The 19485-nt window shown below is 49.9% G+C and overlaps 1 protein-coding gene across 1 annotated transcript; it reads right to left on the bottom strand.

The window, feature by feature from the left end:
* Window positions 1-1310: 1310 nt before the first annotated feature.
* Cimip4 (ciliary microtubule inner protein 4) lies at window positions 1311-14997 on the bottom strand. The gene is made up of 5 exons (XM_050165703.1): window positions 14931-14997; window positions 11397-11761; window positions 9425-9569; window positions 1654-1764; window positions 1311-1481 (listed from the first exon to the last, which is right to left on the bottom strand). Exons 1-5 carry the CDS (start codon window positions 14950-14952, stop codon window positions 1390-1392), a joined length of 735 nt encoding a protein of 244 aa, XP_050021660.1. The 5' UTR covers window positions 14953-14997; the 3' UTR covers window positions 1311-1389.
* Window positions 14998-19485: the final 4488 nt, after the last annotated feature.

The raw sequence follows: 19485 nt of genomic DNA, 5'->3' as shown, positions 1-19485 counted from the left end.
GGGGGGGGGGGGGGGGGGGAGTTGAGACAGGGTTTCTCTGTAGCTTTGAAGCCTGTCCAAGCCTGTCCTGGAACTAGCTCTTGTAGACCAAGCTGGCCTTAAACTCACAGAGATCCACCTGCCTCTGTCTCCCGAGTGCTGGGATTAAAGGCGTGTTAACCATCTTTATTGATGTATTCATATTTAGTAACTGAAGTAGTCAGCCCAGCTGTGGTACCCATCCCAGTTACAATGCTCCTCTCAGCTGTGGAACCCTTCCCAACTATATAGTATTATACCATGTATGGTACCATCCCAGATGAGGTACCCATCCCATCCAGAGTATCCTTTCCATCGTGGTACCCTTCCCAATTGGGGTACTACTATCCCAGATGTGGTACCCATCCCACCCAGAGTATCCTTTCCATTGTGGTACCCTTCCCAATTGGGGTACTATCCCAGATGTGGTACCCATCCCAACAGTGGTATCATCTCAGATGTGGTACTGATCCCATCCAGAGTATCCTTTCCATCTATGGTACCATTCCAGATGTGATGCCCATCCTATCCATAGTATCCCTTCCATCTATGGTACCCTTCCAGATGTGGTACAGCCCATCCCATTCATAGCATCCTTTCTATCTGCGGTACCCTTCCCAACTGTGGTACCATCTCAGATGTGGCACCCATCAAGCTGTGACAATCAACCCAACAGTAGTACCCATCCCTACTGTGGTCCAGAACTGGGTGACTTCTGCGAGGTCCAGGAAGACTTAGACTGTCCTGAGGTGTCCGCAATTTCTCTGGTTCTCCAATGTCTGCCAAAATCGTCTATGTGGCTTCCTGGCTCTTCATTCAGAATGTTGGGAATAACAAATGCTCTGCTGCATGCCCAGCTCAGAAAAGTGCTTAGCAGGCAACATCTCGTGCATGGCCTTTGTCGTCCGTCTATCTCACTGGTTCAAACTGAGCCATGTGCCCATTTCTGAACCAATCACTCTACATATGGGAGACCCATGAGATCTGCTCCTAGGTTAGATGACATGGCCAATTCCTCTGAAGTCTGCAGGTTCATGGGAGAGGAATAAACACCTAGAGACAGTTGAAATCGGCCAGGGGCCACACGAAGGGTATAACCTAGCAATGTCCAGTAGAGGGCCTGTCACCCAGTTGAGCACTCTGGCTCAACTCTCCCAACTCTTCCTGAGGTCGCAGAGGAAGCCATGAAGAGGGGGTCTCGGAAACCTAGCTGCTCAGAGCGTCCATCCTCCTCAGTTGTTCCTCCAGCCCCACACATGGGTCCCCATCCCAGCACGAAGAAAAACAGCACGCAGGGGCAGGGCTCAGACCTGGGCCCGCCTTTCTTTATTGATAGCACTCTCCACGAGCTTCCTTCCAATGTCCTTTCAGCTACTTGCCCTTGGATCTGCCCTTTTCTCCATATTTCTCTTCCAGTGCCTTTTGCAAGTTCATATTCATGGCATTTTTCCTGTGCCACCGTCCTGCAGGGATGAGGGGAAAAACCATCACAGGGGCCAGCAGCTTCCAGGAGGTCCAGACCCACTCAGTGTCTTGTCACCCCAGCCCCAGGCCCCTGCCTCCTGCTCTGCACCTTGCAGACACTCGCCCTGTCCAGGGAGGAGAGGACCGCCCCGCAGCCCAGCTTCCACTTACCTAGCTCATCCGTCTTCCTGCCATGCCAGTGCTCAGCATCCCTCACTGATTTCTCAATCACCTCTGGCGTGTAGGAAGCCTTCATGAGGCTCTTTGTCTCCTGGGGTGGCCCTGTAGACACCGTGGAGAAATCCCCGAGTCATTGAACGTACGGCACCCTATGCACCCTGTGCTGTATCTCAGTGTCAGTTTGCATGGAAAAGAGGGGAGTGGGAGAGTTTAACATGCCTCGGTGTTAAACTCTCTGAGTCTTGGATTATTTACCTACCCTAGGAGATACGGTCTTCTTTCAAGATTGGGAAGATTATGCCAATCTTTTTTTATTATTTGTTTTTATTTTATGTGCATTGGTGTTTTGCCTGTATGCATGTCTGTGTAAGGGTGCCAGATTTCGGAGTTATGGTTATGAGCCGCCGTGTGGGTGTTGGGGGCCGAACTCCCATCCTCTGAAAGAACAGCCAGTGCTCTTAACCGCTGAGCCATCTCATCTCTCCAGCCCATTGAAGCCTTTTAAACTCAGCTTCCCACAGAGTCTCAGGGCAGGGATAAAAGTAGACACCTTGTCAGGCTCTAGCATGAATGGCCTTTAGCCCAGTTCCCAGGAGAATCCTTGTTCCCATCTGAACACACCATAATAGTCCACTGTTTACGTGTGCCTTGGTGGTGTGGGTTCCTCTGCTTCCCAGAGAATCACCCTTTAGTTGAGCCTGTAGCTCTCCAGGATTTCTCTAGCTCAAAACTCCAAAATTTCCAGATTCCTCCCACAAGCTAGTCTCAGAATCCCATGCTCAGGTTTAGTCACAGCACGGAGCTCACATCTCTGGCAAGAGTCACAGTGTCAACCAGTTTCTGGTCACTGTGGCAAATGCCTGAGCTAAAGAACTGAAGGAAGCTAAGGGGTATTTTACCCCATGGTTCCAGAGGTTTCAGTTAAAGGGTTTAGGAGGAGGGGAGCTCATATCATGGTAGCCAGGAAACAAGGAAGGTGCCACCCACATCCTGGGTAGACTTTCACCTTACCTCCACACTCCTCCACCCTCCTCCACCCTCCACCCACACCCCTCAACCCTCAACCCTCCACCCACACCCCTCAACCCTCAACCCTCCACCCACACCCCTCAACCCTCAACCCTTCACCCACACCTCTCCACCCTCCACTCCATACTCCTCCACCCTCTACCCACACCCTTCCACCCACACCCTTCAACTCTTCACCCACACTTCTCCATCCTCCACTCCATACCCCTCCACCCCACACCCTGACACACACACTTAGTTGATATTTCTGGAAACTGCCTTCCAGACACACCAGAGCCGGCTTACTAATCTTCTAGACCTCAGTCCAATCAGTGTGGCTGTCAAGAGCAACACCTACCACACTAGGTCAGAGTTCCACACTGAGCCACACCCCCAACCTGCTGCAAGTGAAGATATCCAAGGAGCTAAGGATAATTCCAAACTGTTCCCTCCAGAGAACGCCCTTACTGAATCAGCCCTCCTAGGAAGCAGCTGAGACAACAGATCAATGGATCGATTGACCCCTGCTCACTGTTGGGGCACAGACTGAGGCTGAGTGTTCAAAGTCACACAGCTGCAAAGTTAAAGAGCCCGGCCAGGGCAGCTCAACCTTTTGACTTTAAAACAGGCGGGCATTGCACGGAGAGAGGTGGGAGAGTAACAACAGCCTTCGGTAGGCCTGAGAAGGCAGAGGACCCCTCCCATGCCTTCCGATGAGGATGTGTCTGCGATGCACCCGAAAATGTCAAAAATAACTAGAAAATGAAAAGAACACCAAAAAAGAAAAAAAAAATCTGACTTGGGAGAGTAAGAAGAAAGCTTGTGCAAATTTAAAAAAAGAAAAAGAAAAAAAAAATAGAAAACACAAAGAAAGCATGGATCGACCCAAATTCATCAGCAACAGAAATAAAAACTGACTTCACTCACTGGTTTTTCTGGAGAACAGATTGCCAGAATAAATAATTCCAGACCTGTATTATTTAAAGCATACATTTAAAAAAAAGACACAAGGAGAGGATAAATACGAAAGGCTAGAAAAAGATACATCAGACAAAATGTGAGCTGGACACAAGCTGCCCCGGCTACACCCGTACCAGACAAAACAGCCTGTAAGTCAACAGCAGTAGGAGACATAAAAATAACAGGGGCTGGCACTATAGCTCGGCAGGTAGAGGCGCTTGCCGTCAATTCCATGACCTGACCGAGTTCAATCCCTGGCACTCATATGGTGAAAGCAGAGCTCAGACTCTTGCAAATTGTCCTCTGACCTCTACAGGCATGACACAGTATGTGTGTGAGTTCCCTACCCCTTCATACATGCACATTAAAAATAAAATCTTTTTAAAAATTTATATAAATAACTATGTGAGTTAGCCTCATGATCCTAAGCTTGCTTTATTGCGAGTATCTGAATAGACATAGCAAGATCAAGAGAGAAACTGATGAACCTGTTACCATCAGGAAGGATTTAGAGGTTCACCTTTCACTAATTAATAGATCAAGCGAAGAGTAGTATTAAAGAATGACAGGATTCGTGGAGAATCATTAACAGGCCTCTCCCTCTAGGCAAACACAAAGCCTCGAGCCAAAAGACCAGCCGAAAGCTCCTGAGATCTGCAAACGCAGTCGTGGGCTGGTCTGTAAAGCAGCTCCCAACAACATCCACGGACCCACAAAGTTCCTGCAGGCCACATTCTCTGAGGATGAGGCCGCCAAGATAGAAATCACTCTGAAAAACAAACTTGCAGGCTTGGGGTTTACAGCTGGCAAGGCTTACATAACAGTGAGTTAGAGGTTTGGTCAAAGCCCCCCAGTCCTGATGGCAACCGGGATCAAAGCGGCAACATGACAGTCCCTGGACAGAACTTGAAGGCAGGCCCTAGGTGAGGCTGTCAAAGGGCCAGATTAGGGGGGTATGGCGGCTAGCATCGTTTAAAAGGATTGCTTTTTCTTTTTAGATTCCCCGAGGCAGAGATGAAACCCGCTTTTCACCTCTCAGAATAAATCTCACTAGATGGGATTAGGGTTTGCTTTGGGAGCTCATGCATTGCCTCAGAGTCTGGAGGACGGCCATAACAGAATAAAAATCTTCAGACTGAGATGGGTCAGAGCCACGTGGGCCAGCTGTGTCTCCAGTACAGAGAACACCATGCTTCTGTGAAGCAACCACAGGCAGTAGAGAGACGTGCAACCCCAAGACCCCCAGGCTTTCAGAGGGTGGGTGCGCAGGGCACCAACAGAAGCACCAAGAACATCCCCAAACATCAGACTCCAGGGCGGGGGCGTGAGGAGACAGCAGGGGTGAGGACACAAGGTGACAGCAAAACTCACCACTGTGTTTGATTTCAAACCCCTGCCACACTTCAGCCTGCAACAGCGAAGTCAAAGACTGCAGGACTTTGGGGGGCCCGCCCCCTCTCCTCTTCATGAATCCTGGCCCTGGGGGCTGAAGCAGTTGCCAGTCCAAGCCAAAGCCAAACCCAGACTCTGGAGCCTCCATCTGTGGTAGCTACACAATTCCAGTTCACCTTGTGAGTGTGTGTGTGTGTGTGTGTGTGTGTGTGTGTGTGTGTGTGTGCATGCCCCTCCATGCTGCATAGCAAAAGTAATTCTGGAGACTGAACCTAGGGCCTCAAACATGCTGAGCAAATGCTTTGCCACTTGGCTACATCCCCAGCCCCAGGAAATACCATTTTAAATAGTTATCTTCTACAATAGGATGGTAATTTATGACCCAAGCACTTGAGAAGCTGAGGTTAAGAGGGTCACCCTGAGTTCTGGGCCAGCCTGGGCTACATAGTGAGATTCTCACTCAGAACAAAAACAAAGAAAAAGAAATCCATTTGCGATAAGTGGCAAAATGAGATTTTCTTACCCCAAATTACAAAATACTGAAGGAAGATTTAAATGGAAGAAGCTGTTTAGCACACTGATAAATTGGAAAATGAATTAGTACCACACTGACAATTGCCCATGTGATGTGGGAGAGTCTTCTGTTTTGTGCTACTTTCATTGGTTAATAAAGAAACTGCCTTGGCCCTTTTGATAGGACAGAAAATTAGGTAGGCAGAGTAGACAGAACAGAATGCTGGGAGAAAGAAGCCGAGTCAGTCAGTTGCCATAGCTCTCCTCTCCAAGATGAATGCAGGTTAAGAATATTCCCGGTAAGACACCACCTTGTGGTGCTACACTCATTAGAAATGGGTTAATCAAGATGTGAGAGTTAGCCAGTAAGAGGCTAGAGCTGATGGGCCAAGCAGTGTTTAAAAGAATACAGTTTCCATGTAATTATTTTGGGTAAAGCTAGCCAGTGGCCGGGAGCCCTCCCCGGTGGCGGGAAACAGCCTGCCGCTCCTACTACACCCCTGAATTGATTAACCGAGTCAATGTGCTCCAATCAAAATCCCAAAGAGGATTTTCCTGGAAATTGTCTAATTGATCCTCAAACAATCCTCACAATGAAGGGCCCAGAAACCCTCCAGAACTGCCCGATTGTGGCCCTAAGTATATCCTGGCTTCCTATTACCACTACTGTAACACATTCCCCTACACCCAGTACTTTTAGTGGCAGTGCTGGGGGCAAGAAGGTGTGTGTTCTCAGATACCTTACAATATTTCAGTGACCACAGTGGCATACTAGATGGGTGGCCAGATAGGAGAACCAGTAGTCTAGGAATAGTAGGTGAAGATGCGCTAATTTGTTTATGCTGTGGAATATTTATTTCATCGTGCAAAGATGTGTTGCATTTGTTTAACTCTGTGAAGCTGTGTTACTGTGCCTGCCTAAAACACCTGACTGGTCTAATAAAGAGTTCAACAGCCAATAGCTAGGCAGAAAAGAGAAATAGGCAGGGACGCTAGACAGAATAAACAGAAGAGGGAGGAGCAGAAATGGAGAATAAGAGAATGATGCTGGGGAGGGGGCAGCTACACATCCAGCCACAAAATAAGAAGGAAAGAAAGGTATAGAGAATAAAGAAAGGTAAAAGCCCAGGAGCAAAAGGCAGGCAGGATAATGTAAGAAAAGCTGGCTAAAACTAAACCAAGCAAAGGCCGGGCATTCATAAGTGAGAGTAAGTCTCCGTGTATTTATTTGAGAGCTGGGTATGGCCACCAAGAAAATTCAACCACACCAGAGCCTTTTGCATGTGGAAACCTGAAGGCAGACACCTGGGGGGTGGGGTGGAAGAGGTGGGAAGGATAGGACTCTTGGAGAGATAAATACTCCACACAAAAGAATTAGAAAGGAATCCTTCTCCCTGCCCACAGAAGTGGATTTGAAGTGGATTAAGGGCTTAAAGCAAGCCTGAGAAAGCAGAAAGGATTAGATCCATGACTCAGCATAGCCTGTGTTTCCTTTCACTCCTGCAGGAAGACTCCAACTCCACAGCCAAGTAGCTTTCTTCAGGCTGCTCAGGTAAACTGCTTTGAAATCAGCCCAAATCCTGCTCTCACACCCAAGTCCATTCTTTAGCCTGCTCTGCCTGATCTACTACCCCACCCATACACAAATGCCCAGGCTCCTGTGCCTGGGGCTGTGTGACCTGAGCCCTCCTGAGCTGCCACTTGGCACACAGTGCCATCCAGATGTACAGTGCACCAGCCCAGCAACTGGACCTGAAATGTCTTTCAAGGGCCAATGTCGAACGCTTAATGCCCAGTTTGGCACTAATGGCAGAAACCAAGGTAGGACCTACTGGGAGACTTCAGGTCACTGGGCGGGGAAGGAGGATCCCCTATGGGATAATGGGACTTGCATTTTTTCCCCTTTGTTTTCACTTGTCAGTCATGAGGTTGAAGAGCTTTGTTCCATCACAAACACCCTGCCACGCTGTTGTGCCTCACCGCAGCCCCAGAAGGACAAGAAGCCAACTGATGGTAGCCTAGGTGACCTCCGAAGACATGAGCCATGAGAAAGATCTCCTCTGCTTTTGGTTTAAGGGTTTTATTCTTGTCACCAAGGCTAACATGGAACTCACTAGGTAGTCTAGGCTGTCCTCAAACTCATAATAATCCCCCTGCCTCTGCCTCCTGAGTGCTGGGATTATGGACATGTACCACCATACCTAGTTAACCCTTTAATAAGTTGAGTATCTTGGGCATTCCTGTTACAATAACAAAAGGCTAATAAGCATACCAGGCCACCATAATGGGTCCCCCTCCTGGATGTTTATAGTCCTTCCTCACTGCTGTCCCCGAGTCTGCCCTACCCGGTCCCACAGCTCCCCACGTCCTCCTCCACACGGCGTTGGAGCGATCCTTCATTCAAGCCGAGTGAGCCCATTCCTCTGCCTCCCGTACTAGCTTAGTCTCCTACTCTACCTTGGAAAAGACTTCTCTACCCTGGTCTGGCTTCTCTACCCTGCCTCAATACAGCACACCTCACCACTGCCATCCACAAATGCCAAGGTGAATGAATCCCCATGGTGGGGCCTTGACACGGACACTAGCGGTCACATGCTTAGAGTGCTGCGGGTCGAAGCCCTCATTCTGGTGCCAGTCTCCCCGTACAGGCTACTCCCACCTAGTTGTAAGATAACATTTGTATGCCAGTCACTTCAGGAAAACCCAACAATGGCCCCTTGTGAGTCTAGCTTTGCGAGCTGGCAGGAACTGGTTCCTGCTCACCCTTGGCACACTTCCTCTGCCTAGGCTGGGTGAGGGGAACACAGACTCTTAAGAACAGTATTCTTTCATGCTTATGTTCACATTTTATAACGTTGTAGGTAAGAACTTTTGGGTGACCAGTGTCAATGAGAAAAGGCAGAATTCCGGGCTCCAAAAGAGAGGGCAATTTGATCTGATCTGGCCTTCCTCCCCCTGCACCACCTCTTCCTCAAGCTCAAAGAAAAACCCAGAGAGGCTTCCAATGTGTGTCTGGTTCCTCGGGTGACAGGGACCCAAGCCAGGGGAAAGAGGTCTGCCAGACCCTAGGAGCACTGGAGAAAGCGGGAGGGAGGAGGACCTAGGAAAGTGGGCCCTTGACGGAAACTGAGGGGAAAGGGTGTAGCGAGAAGCCCCTGCATGCTCACTGTGTACCCCATCTCAGCAATCGAGGAAGCCTGGGGAATCCTCTTAGCCCTAGGAACTGTCCTTGTGAGTCCTACTTCTCTTCACACGACAGATCTTGAGCACCTGGCTGCAAGCCCAGCCATGACATGAAGTTCATGGCACCTCAGAGCCAAACAGGATTAGACAGGTCAAATTAACCTTCTAGAAATGGCACCCCTCCAATTCACCTGTCCTTTCCTCCAAGTGATGCCACCACTAGGTTCCGGGGAAGACAAATGAATGGCCTGTCACCCTAACCCCTGTACTGGAATCCTGCCCGTGGCCATAAGGGCCACACTGGTTATCAACCTGGTTGCATAGGGAGGGCTCCTTGCTCATAGTCATCCCCAGCCAACTGACCTTTGAACCCAAGAAAGCTGATATTGTCACTGTCACCAAAGGTGTCAGGTCAGGGGTGCCTGGGCCTAGAGAACCAGAGGTATCGGGTGTTGGGGCCTCACTGCCAAGTGGGCTGCATCACCTGCACAGTGAAGACACACCAGCCAGGGTCTAGCTGGTCCTGGCATTCCTGTAGGACATGCCAGCATGAAGGATACCTTGGGTACTTCTAAATTGAGTATCTGTGGAGCTATGCATTGGGGCCTTAAGGTCCAGGTAGGGTGGACACCCCAAAGGCCTTCTGTGCCCAATGTTCTCTGGACCACGCATGCTCATGGTCCCACCCTGGCCTTTGTAATCTGACCTTGAAACAAGTTGGACCGCATGTGGTAGCCCAGGTCATAGTAGTCTGCGAAGATGGAGGAGATTTGTGCAGGGCTCTGGGTCCTGCTGGGCCATGAGCTTGACCTCTTCTGGCCCTCAAAGATTTCACCAATGGCCTTTTGAGCCTGAAGGAGGAGGCAAAGGAAAGAGCCAAATCATGGGAAGGTAAGGACAGGCCTGCTCCCCGCTCCCCTGCCTTCCCCACTGCACGCTTAATCCCCAGGGCAAGCTCTGCACCTCCCCATCCATTTCCTCCTCCCAGTCTTAAGTGATTCTACGCACATTGAGCTCTTACTGTGTACACCATCAGGCTGTGATTCTACACATATTGAGCTCTTACTGTGTACACCATCAGGCTGTGATTCTACACATATTGAGCTCTTACTGTGTACACCATCAGGCAGTGATTCTACACGTATTGAGCTCTTACTGTGTACACCATCAGGAAGAGGGTCTTCATAGGGTAAACCTGTCCCCACCATTTTAGAAATGAGGAAACAGGACTTTAAAAGGCCAGACTTCCCCAGTTTACATAGCTTGCGGCTTACTATCAAGGCGTCCCACAAGCCAAACTTCTTAGTTTACACTGAGACCAACGTCTTCCTCATATCAAGAAAGAAACTGAGGCCCAAAGGGACGAGTCTGGGCCTATGGGTCAGGAAACCTGAATATGAGCCCGTTTTGACATAGAGCAGCTCTTGACTTCAGCAGGTCTTGGAACCTCTCTGGGCCTCGGTTTCTCTGCTTGTAAAATCTGGGTGAAGGCAAACCTGAGAGCCTAGAAGAGCTTTCAGTTCAGACATTTGCCACTTCCATGGCACCGGGGACCTGTGTCCTGGAAGCTGCAGTGGACAGGCAAATGGTGGCTAAACAGAAATGGCGTCTTTCCAAGGCCAAGAGTGAACACACCCATCTCCACTGGAACAAGTCCCTCCAAGTAGGGAGGGACATTTAAGGCCATGACCCACCCCCAGAGTGTCTGATGGGTGGAGTTGTTATACCTTGAAATGACAAATTAGAGCCAACCCGGGAGGGCCCTGACCCCGTGTCTTTTATTGCACAGATCTACTGGCCTTGTGGCTCTGAGCGATCACACACAATGCCTTTCCTGGTCCCAGCTACCCTCTGTTTAAAAGGAAGCAGTAACCTCTGCCCTGCTGACCACAGACTAGAGTCGTTGAAACGGTGGCCTTAAAATAAGACTCAATATGAATTGAGCTTATCCTTTGACTAAAACTGGCAGGTGAATCTAATCTCAATTTCCAATTGATAAGTAATGGTTGTCTAGAATAATAGAGCAGGTGGGGAAGAATGCCAGGATTGATTACTCATGCCTTCCATGAATAGGGCTAGACTTGTGATATGCCTGCCATGGATTCATCAGCCTGAATGGTTTGGGTGCTTCATTTTGCAGATCTAGTACCTGAAGGCCAGAGACAGAAAGCAATTTAACAAGAGTCACCTGGCCTGTGGAAATAGAGCCACTAGGGAAATAGAGTCACAGGAATAGAGCCACAGATATAGAGCCATGGTCCAAACCTGGGTCTCTGATACCCAGTAAGTGTATAGTCTATACACGCATGTTGGCCCTCTTAGGAGATGTGTTCAGATTGAAAATGTCTAATGCAAACAACAGACTTGTAATTGCAACGTTGGTAGCAGCCAGGGTTCTAGAACAGGCTCTAGATCCTCATCCACGTGACTGGGTAGATGTGGCTGACTTGCTTAGCTCCTCTTGCCTTGGACTTCGTGTGAAATGGAAGTAATACCTCTTGTCTCATAGTCATCACGCACGAAGGCTTGAGACAGCACACAGCGCCTAATGCGTAGCAGGTCTCAGTAAACACCACTTCCTAACAGTTTAGGGACCGGTTCCAGGAATGGAATCTGAACTCACGAAGTCTCCACACAACCCTCTCCCACCATCAGTCTCCCACGTCCCTGCTCTTCACCTGCTCCTCAGAGATCAGATGGTCCACCACCTTGCTCCCAAACTTGTGGCGGATGTTCTCAGGAATGGCGCTGTCCTTCTGGCTCAGGGATACTGTCCGCTCTGGGGTCTCCCTGGATTCTCTCGAGTTGGATCTGATCATGGGCTGTGAGCCCATGGTCAGAGAAGTCCTGCTGGCAGGAGTTGGTGGCGGAGGTGGGACCTCCAGGTGGCCCTGGCCCAGGGGACTGCCTCGAGGGCTCTGAGGGAGCCCTGGCTGGTGCTTGAATATGGAGCTGTCCAAGTTGCTACGGGCAGCTCTCCGGGAGTCCATGTCCTGCTGGCCCTCCTTGTTGTCTGGGTGGGTCCTTGTCAAAGTGGTTGTACCTGAGCAGGTGGGAAAGGGGGGCCGGGAGAGACAGGAAGCCACAAGACAGGTGTGGGAAGCAGAAGCAGGAAAGGTGACAGAGGAATCAGCGGAAAGAAAGCAGACAAAAGCCGGAGAGCCAGAGGCAGACAAGGGCATGGAGCAGAGAGAGCAAAGGATCCCAAGGCAAGGTGAGAAAAGGGAGAGGGAGAGACAGAGAAAGGTCAGTGAGCAGACCTCCACACGACAGGGTTGTCCCCATAGAGCTATGACCGTAGGGGCTGTGACCCAGGCCTGTCCAGCCTTAATTAGTCCTAACAGCATGGCCTTTAAACAAGAGATCTGGCCTCTCTGTGCCTTGGTGTCCCCTGGCTCACTTTGGTAAGCTCCCTTTCCCACTGTGAACCCCAAGAAACCATTAGATGAATCCAATAAGCATGGGGGTGGCAGAGGTGACTCTTGGCTTGGCCAAATTTCAGGACTGCAAAGTACCAGAATGGGGTCCCAGCCTTGGTCTTTGCTCCCCGACACCACCTCTGCCTTCCGTCCTAACCACCTCCCAGGATCTCAGGGACACTAATGGCTCCCTCTCTTATTCCCGCTTGTATCACTTCAAAACTCCTGATGCCAGAAAGACTGCTAGCCTCATCCCATGGACCTCCACTCCTGTCATCCCTGGCTCAGACAAGGGACTGCTGCTGCCCTCCCTGCACACCCCGAGACACGCCATCTCTCAGCCTCCCCTAGACTGGTCCACTCCATGCTGAGGCAGTCCCCCCCCCTTTTTTTGAAGTTTTTAACTTTTATTTTTATGTACACAGGTCTTCTGCCTGCATGTACATGTATGTTTATGCACCGCATGTATACAGTGGGAGGCCTGAAAAAAGCTTTGGGTTCTCAGGTACTGGGGTCACAAACAGTTGTGAGCCACCATGTGGGTACTGGGAATCGAACCTGGGTCTTCTACATGAGCAACTATGGCTCTTAACTGCTGAGCCATCTCTCCACCACCCACTCCCCTTTCTTGAAAGTAAATCAGACCCTTTCTTCAAGTGTGTGTGTGTGTGTGTGTGTGTGCTCGCGCGCGCACACACACACTCATGCACACATGCATGCACATACACCCACAAACACTTCCAAGCTGGTCGAGCCAGTTCTCTGCTCAACACCCAACACTGTCCACAGTCCACCCTCACAGCCCTGGGTTTTTTCTTTCTACCTCACTGTGAGTTCCACGACACCTTTCTCCTCCTAGATAAGGGGAGAGGATCTCACAGGTGAAGTCCATGTAGTGGGTCAGTCTCGGGCCTTGCACAATACCCCAAGGTGCCCAGAACGTTAGAGCCCTTTAGTAAGGGAGAAAACAAGTGACTGGCTGTAGTGTCAGACCACAGGAAACACCAGCACCTCGTCCAGGCCAAGAACCGTCTCCTCTCATTCCCACTGCAAACCGTGTGACAGCTGATGGCTCTGAATGGGGCTAACCAGGAGTGTTCTCTCTAAGTGATGTGTTCTAAGTGGCGGTGTGTCTGCCAGTACACCCGCTGTGCGCAAGTCCTCATGCCCCTCCCAGCCTGCCCCCATCCTCAGCCCCAGGAGCCAGCCGGAAATGTTTGGGTAGCTTGCCCCTAAGTATTCCTGAAGAGTCTTCCAAGTCTACAACAGACAGCTTGTTTTGCTTTTGTGTATAAATGAAATCTGACTTCACGCTGCACTCTAACCTACTGTTTAAAAAGCCTCTCTGCACTGCAGGGACCCAGTCCACTCCATGAGAGGGAGGGCACGGTCCTTCCTTCTTCACCCACCCTGGCTGCTACCCTACTGTTTGGTGGTCACCAGTCAGGCTTTTAGGGCAGGCTGGTGCAAACATCAGACTTCACTGCTGGGAACCCCTCTTGTCCCCCAGGGAGAGGGCACAGAGAAAACTGGGCAATCTCTCCCCTTTTCTCCCCGCTTCCTCCTGCCTTTCTTGCTCCACTCTTTGTCCCCACCCCTTTATTACCCACAAAAGGCAAAGGGAGAAACTGTCTCCTCGAGCCTGAGCCTGACGAGCCAGACGGCCCTCCCAGCCCCCTTCTGGGTTCTGCCCAAAGCAGCAGGCAGCCAGGCAGTGGGACCTCCGGGGAAAACTAAGGCTGCCAGAGTAGGAATCGAGGTGGAATCCACAGCATGATACACAGAGACACAGCACCTGCCTGGTTGGCTGAAGCTTCACCTGCCCCGAGGAAGACAAAGCCAGTGCAGGGGTGAACCCTACCCACACCCCTTCCTGACCCAAGGTTCAGGGATGCTATGTCTCCAGCCTGCCCTCCTGGTTGCCTCATCTGCTGAGCCATTATGAAGTAACAATAACAACCAAGCTAGTCTTCTGCCACCCTTCAGGGTTAGTAGCACTTCAGGCCTGGCTGTGTCCTGTGTTCTTGGACTCAGCAGAAGTCCTTTTGTCCACTGTGTGCCTTCGTACTATGTGTCTGGCAGTGAACCAAGGCTCTGGAAAGACAAGTGGAAAAAGAGCCAGCGAGTTTCTGAGCTCTAAGAGCAGAGCAGATGGATGGATGGATGGATGGATGGATGGATGGATGGATGGATGGAAGGGATAATGTGGTAGTTTGAATGTAATCAGCCCCTATAAACCCATAGGGAGTGACACTATTATTAGGAGTGGTTTTGTTGAAGTCAGTATGGCCTTATTGGAGGAAGTGTGTTTCTGTGGAGGTGGACTTTGAGGTATCCTATGCTCAAGCTACACCCAGTGACATAGTTCACTCTCTGTTGCCTAAGGATCGATATGTAGAACTCTCAGGTCCTTCTCCAGCACCAGGTCTGCCTGCTGGCTGCCATGCCTTGCTATGAGGATAACTGAGTAAACCTCTGAAACTGTACACTATACCAACTAAATGTTTTCCTTTATAAGAGTTGTTGTGGGGCTGGAGAAATGGCTTCAGCAACCCCATCTTAACCCCAAGAGACTTGAGACCCAGATCACATAATATCAGTTTCCAGGCCTGGCTGCTGGAGGCTCCAAAAGCTCTTCCCTCCAGTTTTCTTCTGGCCTTAGAGTGTCCTGAGTCAGTTAGGCCATTCCACCTGGAGACCTCAGCTAGACTAAAGAAGATAAGGAAGGGAGTCCTCCACCCCCACCCCCCCACCCCAAGAAACCTGTCTTTGCCGGTAGTGTTCCTATCCTACCTGGCTTCTGGCCCAGCTCCATGGACTCTGGCTCTGGGACCCACAATTTCTGAGCTTGGTCCTGTAGACAAAGCAGCACACGCTGAGTGGTTTCAGGTGACATTTTCCATAAAGGATGACAGCTGAGAACGGATCGGAGAGGCCCCAGAGGTCCAGCCAGCCCTGACCAGGCTCCCCATGCAGCAGCTGTCCTTGCTCTTTCAGCATCCAGCTCAGCCCAGGCCCCAGAACCACCCGCCAGTCACCAGATGCTCCGGCTAGCCAGGGCCACCACCTGGGTCTTTCTCACATAACTGTGTCACTGGGATTCTCTTACTCTCTCCCCATCTCCTCCCACATCTTCCTCCTCTCTTCCTGCAGCTCCAGGAGGCCCTGGCTGTGGGACCACCACCTCAGTCCCCCCTCTGCCGTTTATTTAAAACTGTCGCATGGTTCTTCACGGATGATTGGGTGAAGGATCTGTGCTCCTGAGTTAATGAATGCCTCTGTTCCTTCCGCATGGCCTCTGCATAACATAGCTTAAAACAGGCATCTTGGGGGTGAGGGGAGCATGAAACCCAGGGACTCATGAATGCCTGGTTGAGCCTCACCCCAAGTTCATTTTACCCATTGGCTGTTCACTGAAGGAGAGGGAAGTCCACTAGGAGAACCTGGACCCAAGACCATCAACCCTGCAATCTTTTTCTTGTTTATATTCCCTTATTTTTAGCACATGTTGAGTTGTTCCCCACATTTCTACAAATGTAGTAATGTCAGTAATGAAGCCTGGCCTGATATAGGTTCTTTAAACTCAGGGAAGGACAGAATAGAAGCAGGAAGTGAGAGCTGGAAGAGTGTGCTGGCTTCATTCCCGGTGCTGTGGTAAGACACCCTGACAAAGGCAATTGGGGAAAGGGGATTTCTTTTAGCCCACAACGCCAGCTACAGTCCATCCTAGCAGGAAAAAGTTGCGGTGGTAGGAACTTGAAACAGCTACTCAGATCCCACTCACAGTCCAGAGCAGAGAGAATGGAGTGCTTGTGAGCTTACTACTTGGCTGACTCACTTTCTCCACTGTTATATAGCCCAGGACCCAAGCCTGGGGAATGGTGGCGCCCACAGTGGGTTGTGCCCGCCCATATCAGTGAATATAATCAAGACAGTCTCCTACAGATGTGCCCACAGGCCAACCTGAGCTAAAGAACCTCTGAGAATCTCTGCCCAGGTGATTCTAAAATTAACCATCAAAAGGATCTCCAAGAGCTGAATCAGAGAGACTCTGTGTGAGTGTGTGTTTCCCTCCCCCCCCCGTATGTGTGCGTGAGTGCATATATGTGTCTCCCCCATGTGTGCGTGTGTGTGTGTGTGTGTGTGTGTGTGTGTGTGTGTGTGTGTAACTGTCACCCAGCAAGCTGATTTGCTGGTAACCTCAAATCGGGTAGGAACCAGATCAATTTTATTCCCTTAAAAATTGTTAGTCAAAACTCCCTACTAATCTTGACTAAATTCCTTGGGGTCAAGGCTTAGAATGCATGAGGCCCTAGGCCAATCCTCTGCACCACAAAATAAAAATTAACATTTGATAATTGTGCCTTTTCTGATATGACTCCCCCTAGGTTCACAGGCTGGCCAATCCTCGAGTACAGACTGGACCTCGTGGCTTGTTTCTTGATCAAAATGACGTGACGAATGCTGGCTTAGATCCATGACATCTGCCTTCCTCTCCCTGACTTCCTTCAGTTGACTTGCTCTGACTCACCATGCATGAACCCGACCCATGCAGAAGCCATGTGGAGGGGACTGCAGCAGTCTCTGGCCGGCAGTTCCTGAGAAGAAGCACAGGCCACAGCTCCCAGTGTCCTCAAAGAACCAAGTGAGCCCTGTCCCTGGAAGACCTCAACTCGAAAGTGGAGCCACCTCCACCTGACCCATTGTGCAGTCGCCGCCCTTGCTGTATCCTCTCCCTTTTCAGACCTATGCTCTAAATTAGTTTCCTGAACTAATTCCAAGAAGTAGCCAGGAAAATGGCTGACTGGAATGACCCTTTCACAGAGGTCGCCTAAGACCATCCTGCATAGCAGATATTTACATTATGATTCATAACAGTAGCAAAATTACAGTTATGAAGTAGTGATAAAACAATTTTATGGCTGGGGTCCCTACAACTGTATTAAAGGGTCGCAGCATTCGGAAGGTTGAGAACCACTGTATGGGAATGAAGGCAACACCTCGCAGAGGCTGTTCAGGAAGCTTCCTCAGATAAACAAGACACGACGTCTGTCCAGCAAAGCGCTGCCAGCTGGACGTGCAAGGGATGCAGAGTGTATGGAATGAGCAGACACCATGGACCGCAATTTTAAGACATCGCTCAGCCTGGATGTGAGTTCACAGTACAGGACGTCGAGTGAAGAGTTGTTTCCTGCCTTGGAACCCATTCAAGGGTCATTCAATGTCTGTCTGTGGGACTCAGCACCGCTGGGGACCCAAACATTGTGTGTCTCCTCCATCCTCGTTTCCGAACAGGAATGCCTGCAGGATTCCCTGTGCCTGGAACTTCCTGGCAGCTAGTGACTTCAGGAAGATCCCTGGTGGTGGACTCTGTGAGGAACCCCACCAAAGCCCCACCCATGCCTGAACTGAATTCGCCCATCCTCTAGTTCTCTGTCATCTTCCCTCATCAGGTGAGCTGGCAGAGATCTCAAGGGGGTGCATGTGTGATCCCTGTGAGAGGGACACATGTCTGTGGGGAGCAGCTGGAAGGCCCCCAGGGAAACTCTGCTTTCTCTCTCTCTCTCTCCTGCCTGCAGCTCCAGATATAGAACTCTCAGCCACTCTCCAGCACCATGCCTGCCTGTCTGCTGCCATGCTTCCTGTCGTGAGGACAATGCACTAAACCTCTGAACTGTAAGCCAGTCCCCAATTAAATGCTTGCCTTTGTAAGAGTTGCCATGGTCATTGTGTCTCTTCAAAGCAATAGAGCAGTGACTAAGACAGAAGTAGGCACCAGGGAGTGGGGTGTTGTTGTGTCAGACCTGACCTTGCTGCTTGCTGATGGAAGTGGATTTTGGAAGTTTGGACTGGAAAAGCAGTTGAATGCTTTAAGTAGGGCTTAAGGAGCCGTACTATCGAAGCACACGAGGCAGTGGTGCTGAGCAAAAGCAATGCAGATTATGACAGCTTAAGAGTGTTAGTAAATGACCTCGAGATTGTTCTTGTGATATTTTGGCAAAGACGGTGGCTGCTTATTGCCCTTGTCTGAAAAGTCTGCCTGAGGCTAAATTGAAGAGTTTTGGATTAATGGTGCTGGCAGAGATTTCAAAATGGCCTAGTTCTGACCGTGGGTCATGGTTATTAGTGGCCAATCTTATATAGATCTACAGTGAAAAGGAGCAAGCTGAGCAAGGTAAAATAGAAAATGTACAGACTGAGGAGAAAAGGGGCACCAGGAAGTGGAATAAAACTAAGTCCTGTGCTTGAAGAGATAAACAGATTAAAGAAAAGCCTGGTCTTGAATGTAACAGAGAGAGTGGTGACCTCAGGGCCAGAAGCCACCCAGCTAAGCTTCCAACTTGCGAAAATAAATTTAGGGATGGGCATGGTGGGCACACACCTTTCATTCCAGCACTTGGGAAGTAGAGGCAGACAGATCTCTGAGTTCGAGGCCAACCTGGTCTACAGAGTGAGTTCTAGGACAGCCAAGGTTAGATAGTGAAGGAAACCATCAAAACCAGAAAGAAGATGTAGATGTAATGGAACAAGCCGGCCCTGACCCAGCCCCAGCAAGCAGCTTTCCAGCTTTGGTCATGTGGTGCTGGCTTTAGAGTCAAGGATACAAGAAAGGGGTTGTAGAATCTCCTTATATGGCTAAGGAAAGCCACTGAGGCCAGACATATGTCAAGGGTGTCCCTGCATGGAGGCCCAGAGAGGCCATTGCTTGAAGTGGTGTAGGTGAAGCCTGGATTGCCTTGGAGACTCCAAGATGTTGGAGATGCCAGAGCTGTGGGATACCTGCCAAGGAAGGCTGCTAACAGGGAGTGGAAACAGCCGAAGAGAGAGAAGTGTGTTGCAATCCACAAAGCTGAAGGCAGCTGGAGATCTGAAGAGCATTTTGACATCAGACATGGAGATCCAGAGTTTGGAGTTTGACCAGATGGTTTTTGTTTTTGCCTTGGTCCAGCGTTTCCTCACTATGCTCCCTTTTCTTCCTTCTGGAAGGGTAATGTGTATCCTGTTCACATGTTTGAAGTATGTGATTTGCTTTTTTAAAAAAAAATATTTATTTATTAATTATGTATACAATATTCGGTCTGTGTGTATGCCTGCAGGCCAGAAGAGGGCACCAGACCCCATTACAGATGGTTGTGAGCCACCATGCGGTTGCTGGGAATTGAACTCAGGACCTTTGGAAGAGAAGACCTCTTAACCTCTGAGCCATCTCTCCAGCCTTGTGATTTGCTTTTTTCTTTTGATTTTTACAAGGGTAACAGTTAAGAGAGTGTCGTGAGTCTCCGAAGAGACATGGAACTTTTAAATTGTGTTGAGACTGTCATAGACTATGGGGACTTTTGAAGCTGGA

The sequence above is a fragment of the Alexandromys fortis genome, unplaced genomic scaffold (genome assembly GCF_014885135.2).
Source record: "Alexandromys fortis isolate MF-2015 unplaced genomic scaffold, M_Fortis_MF-2015_v1.1 scaffold_157, whole genome shotgun sequence".
Taxonomy (NCBI): Eukaryota; Metazoa; Chordata; class Mammalia; order Rodentia; family Cricetidae; genus Alexandromys; species Alexandromys fortis.
The sequence above is the reverse complement of the archived record's forward strand: the minus strand, read 5'-3'. Positions and strand labels throughout refer to the sequence as shown.

Coding starts and splice junctions, on each gene's coding strand:
- Cimip4 (XM_050165703.1), bottom strand. CDS start 14,952: ATGGAGCTGGGCCAGAAGCCAG. Junction 11,762..14,930: donor GGAGCTGGGCCAGAAGCCAG/GTAGGATAGGAA, acceptor CCACCTGCTCAG/GTACAACCACTTTGACAAGG. Junction 1,482..1,653: donor CAGGAAGACGGATGAGCTAG/GTAAGTGGAAGC, acceptor TCATCCCTGCAG/GACGGTGGCACAGGAAAAAT.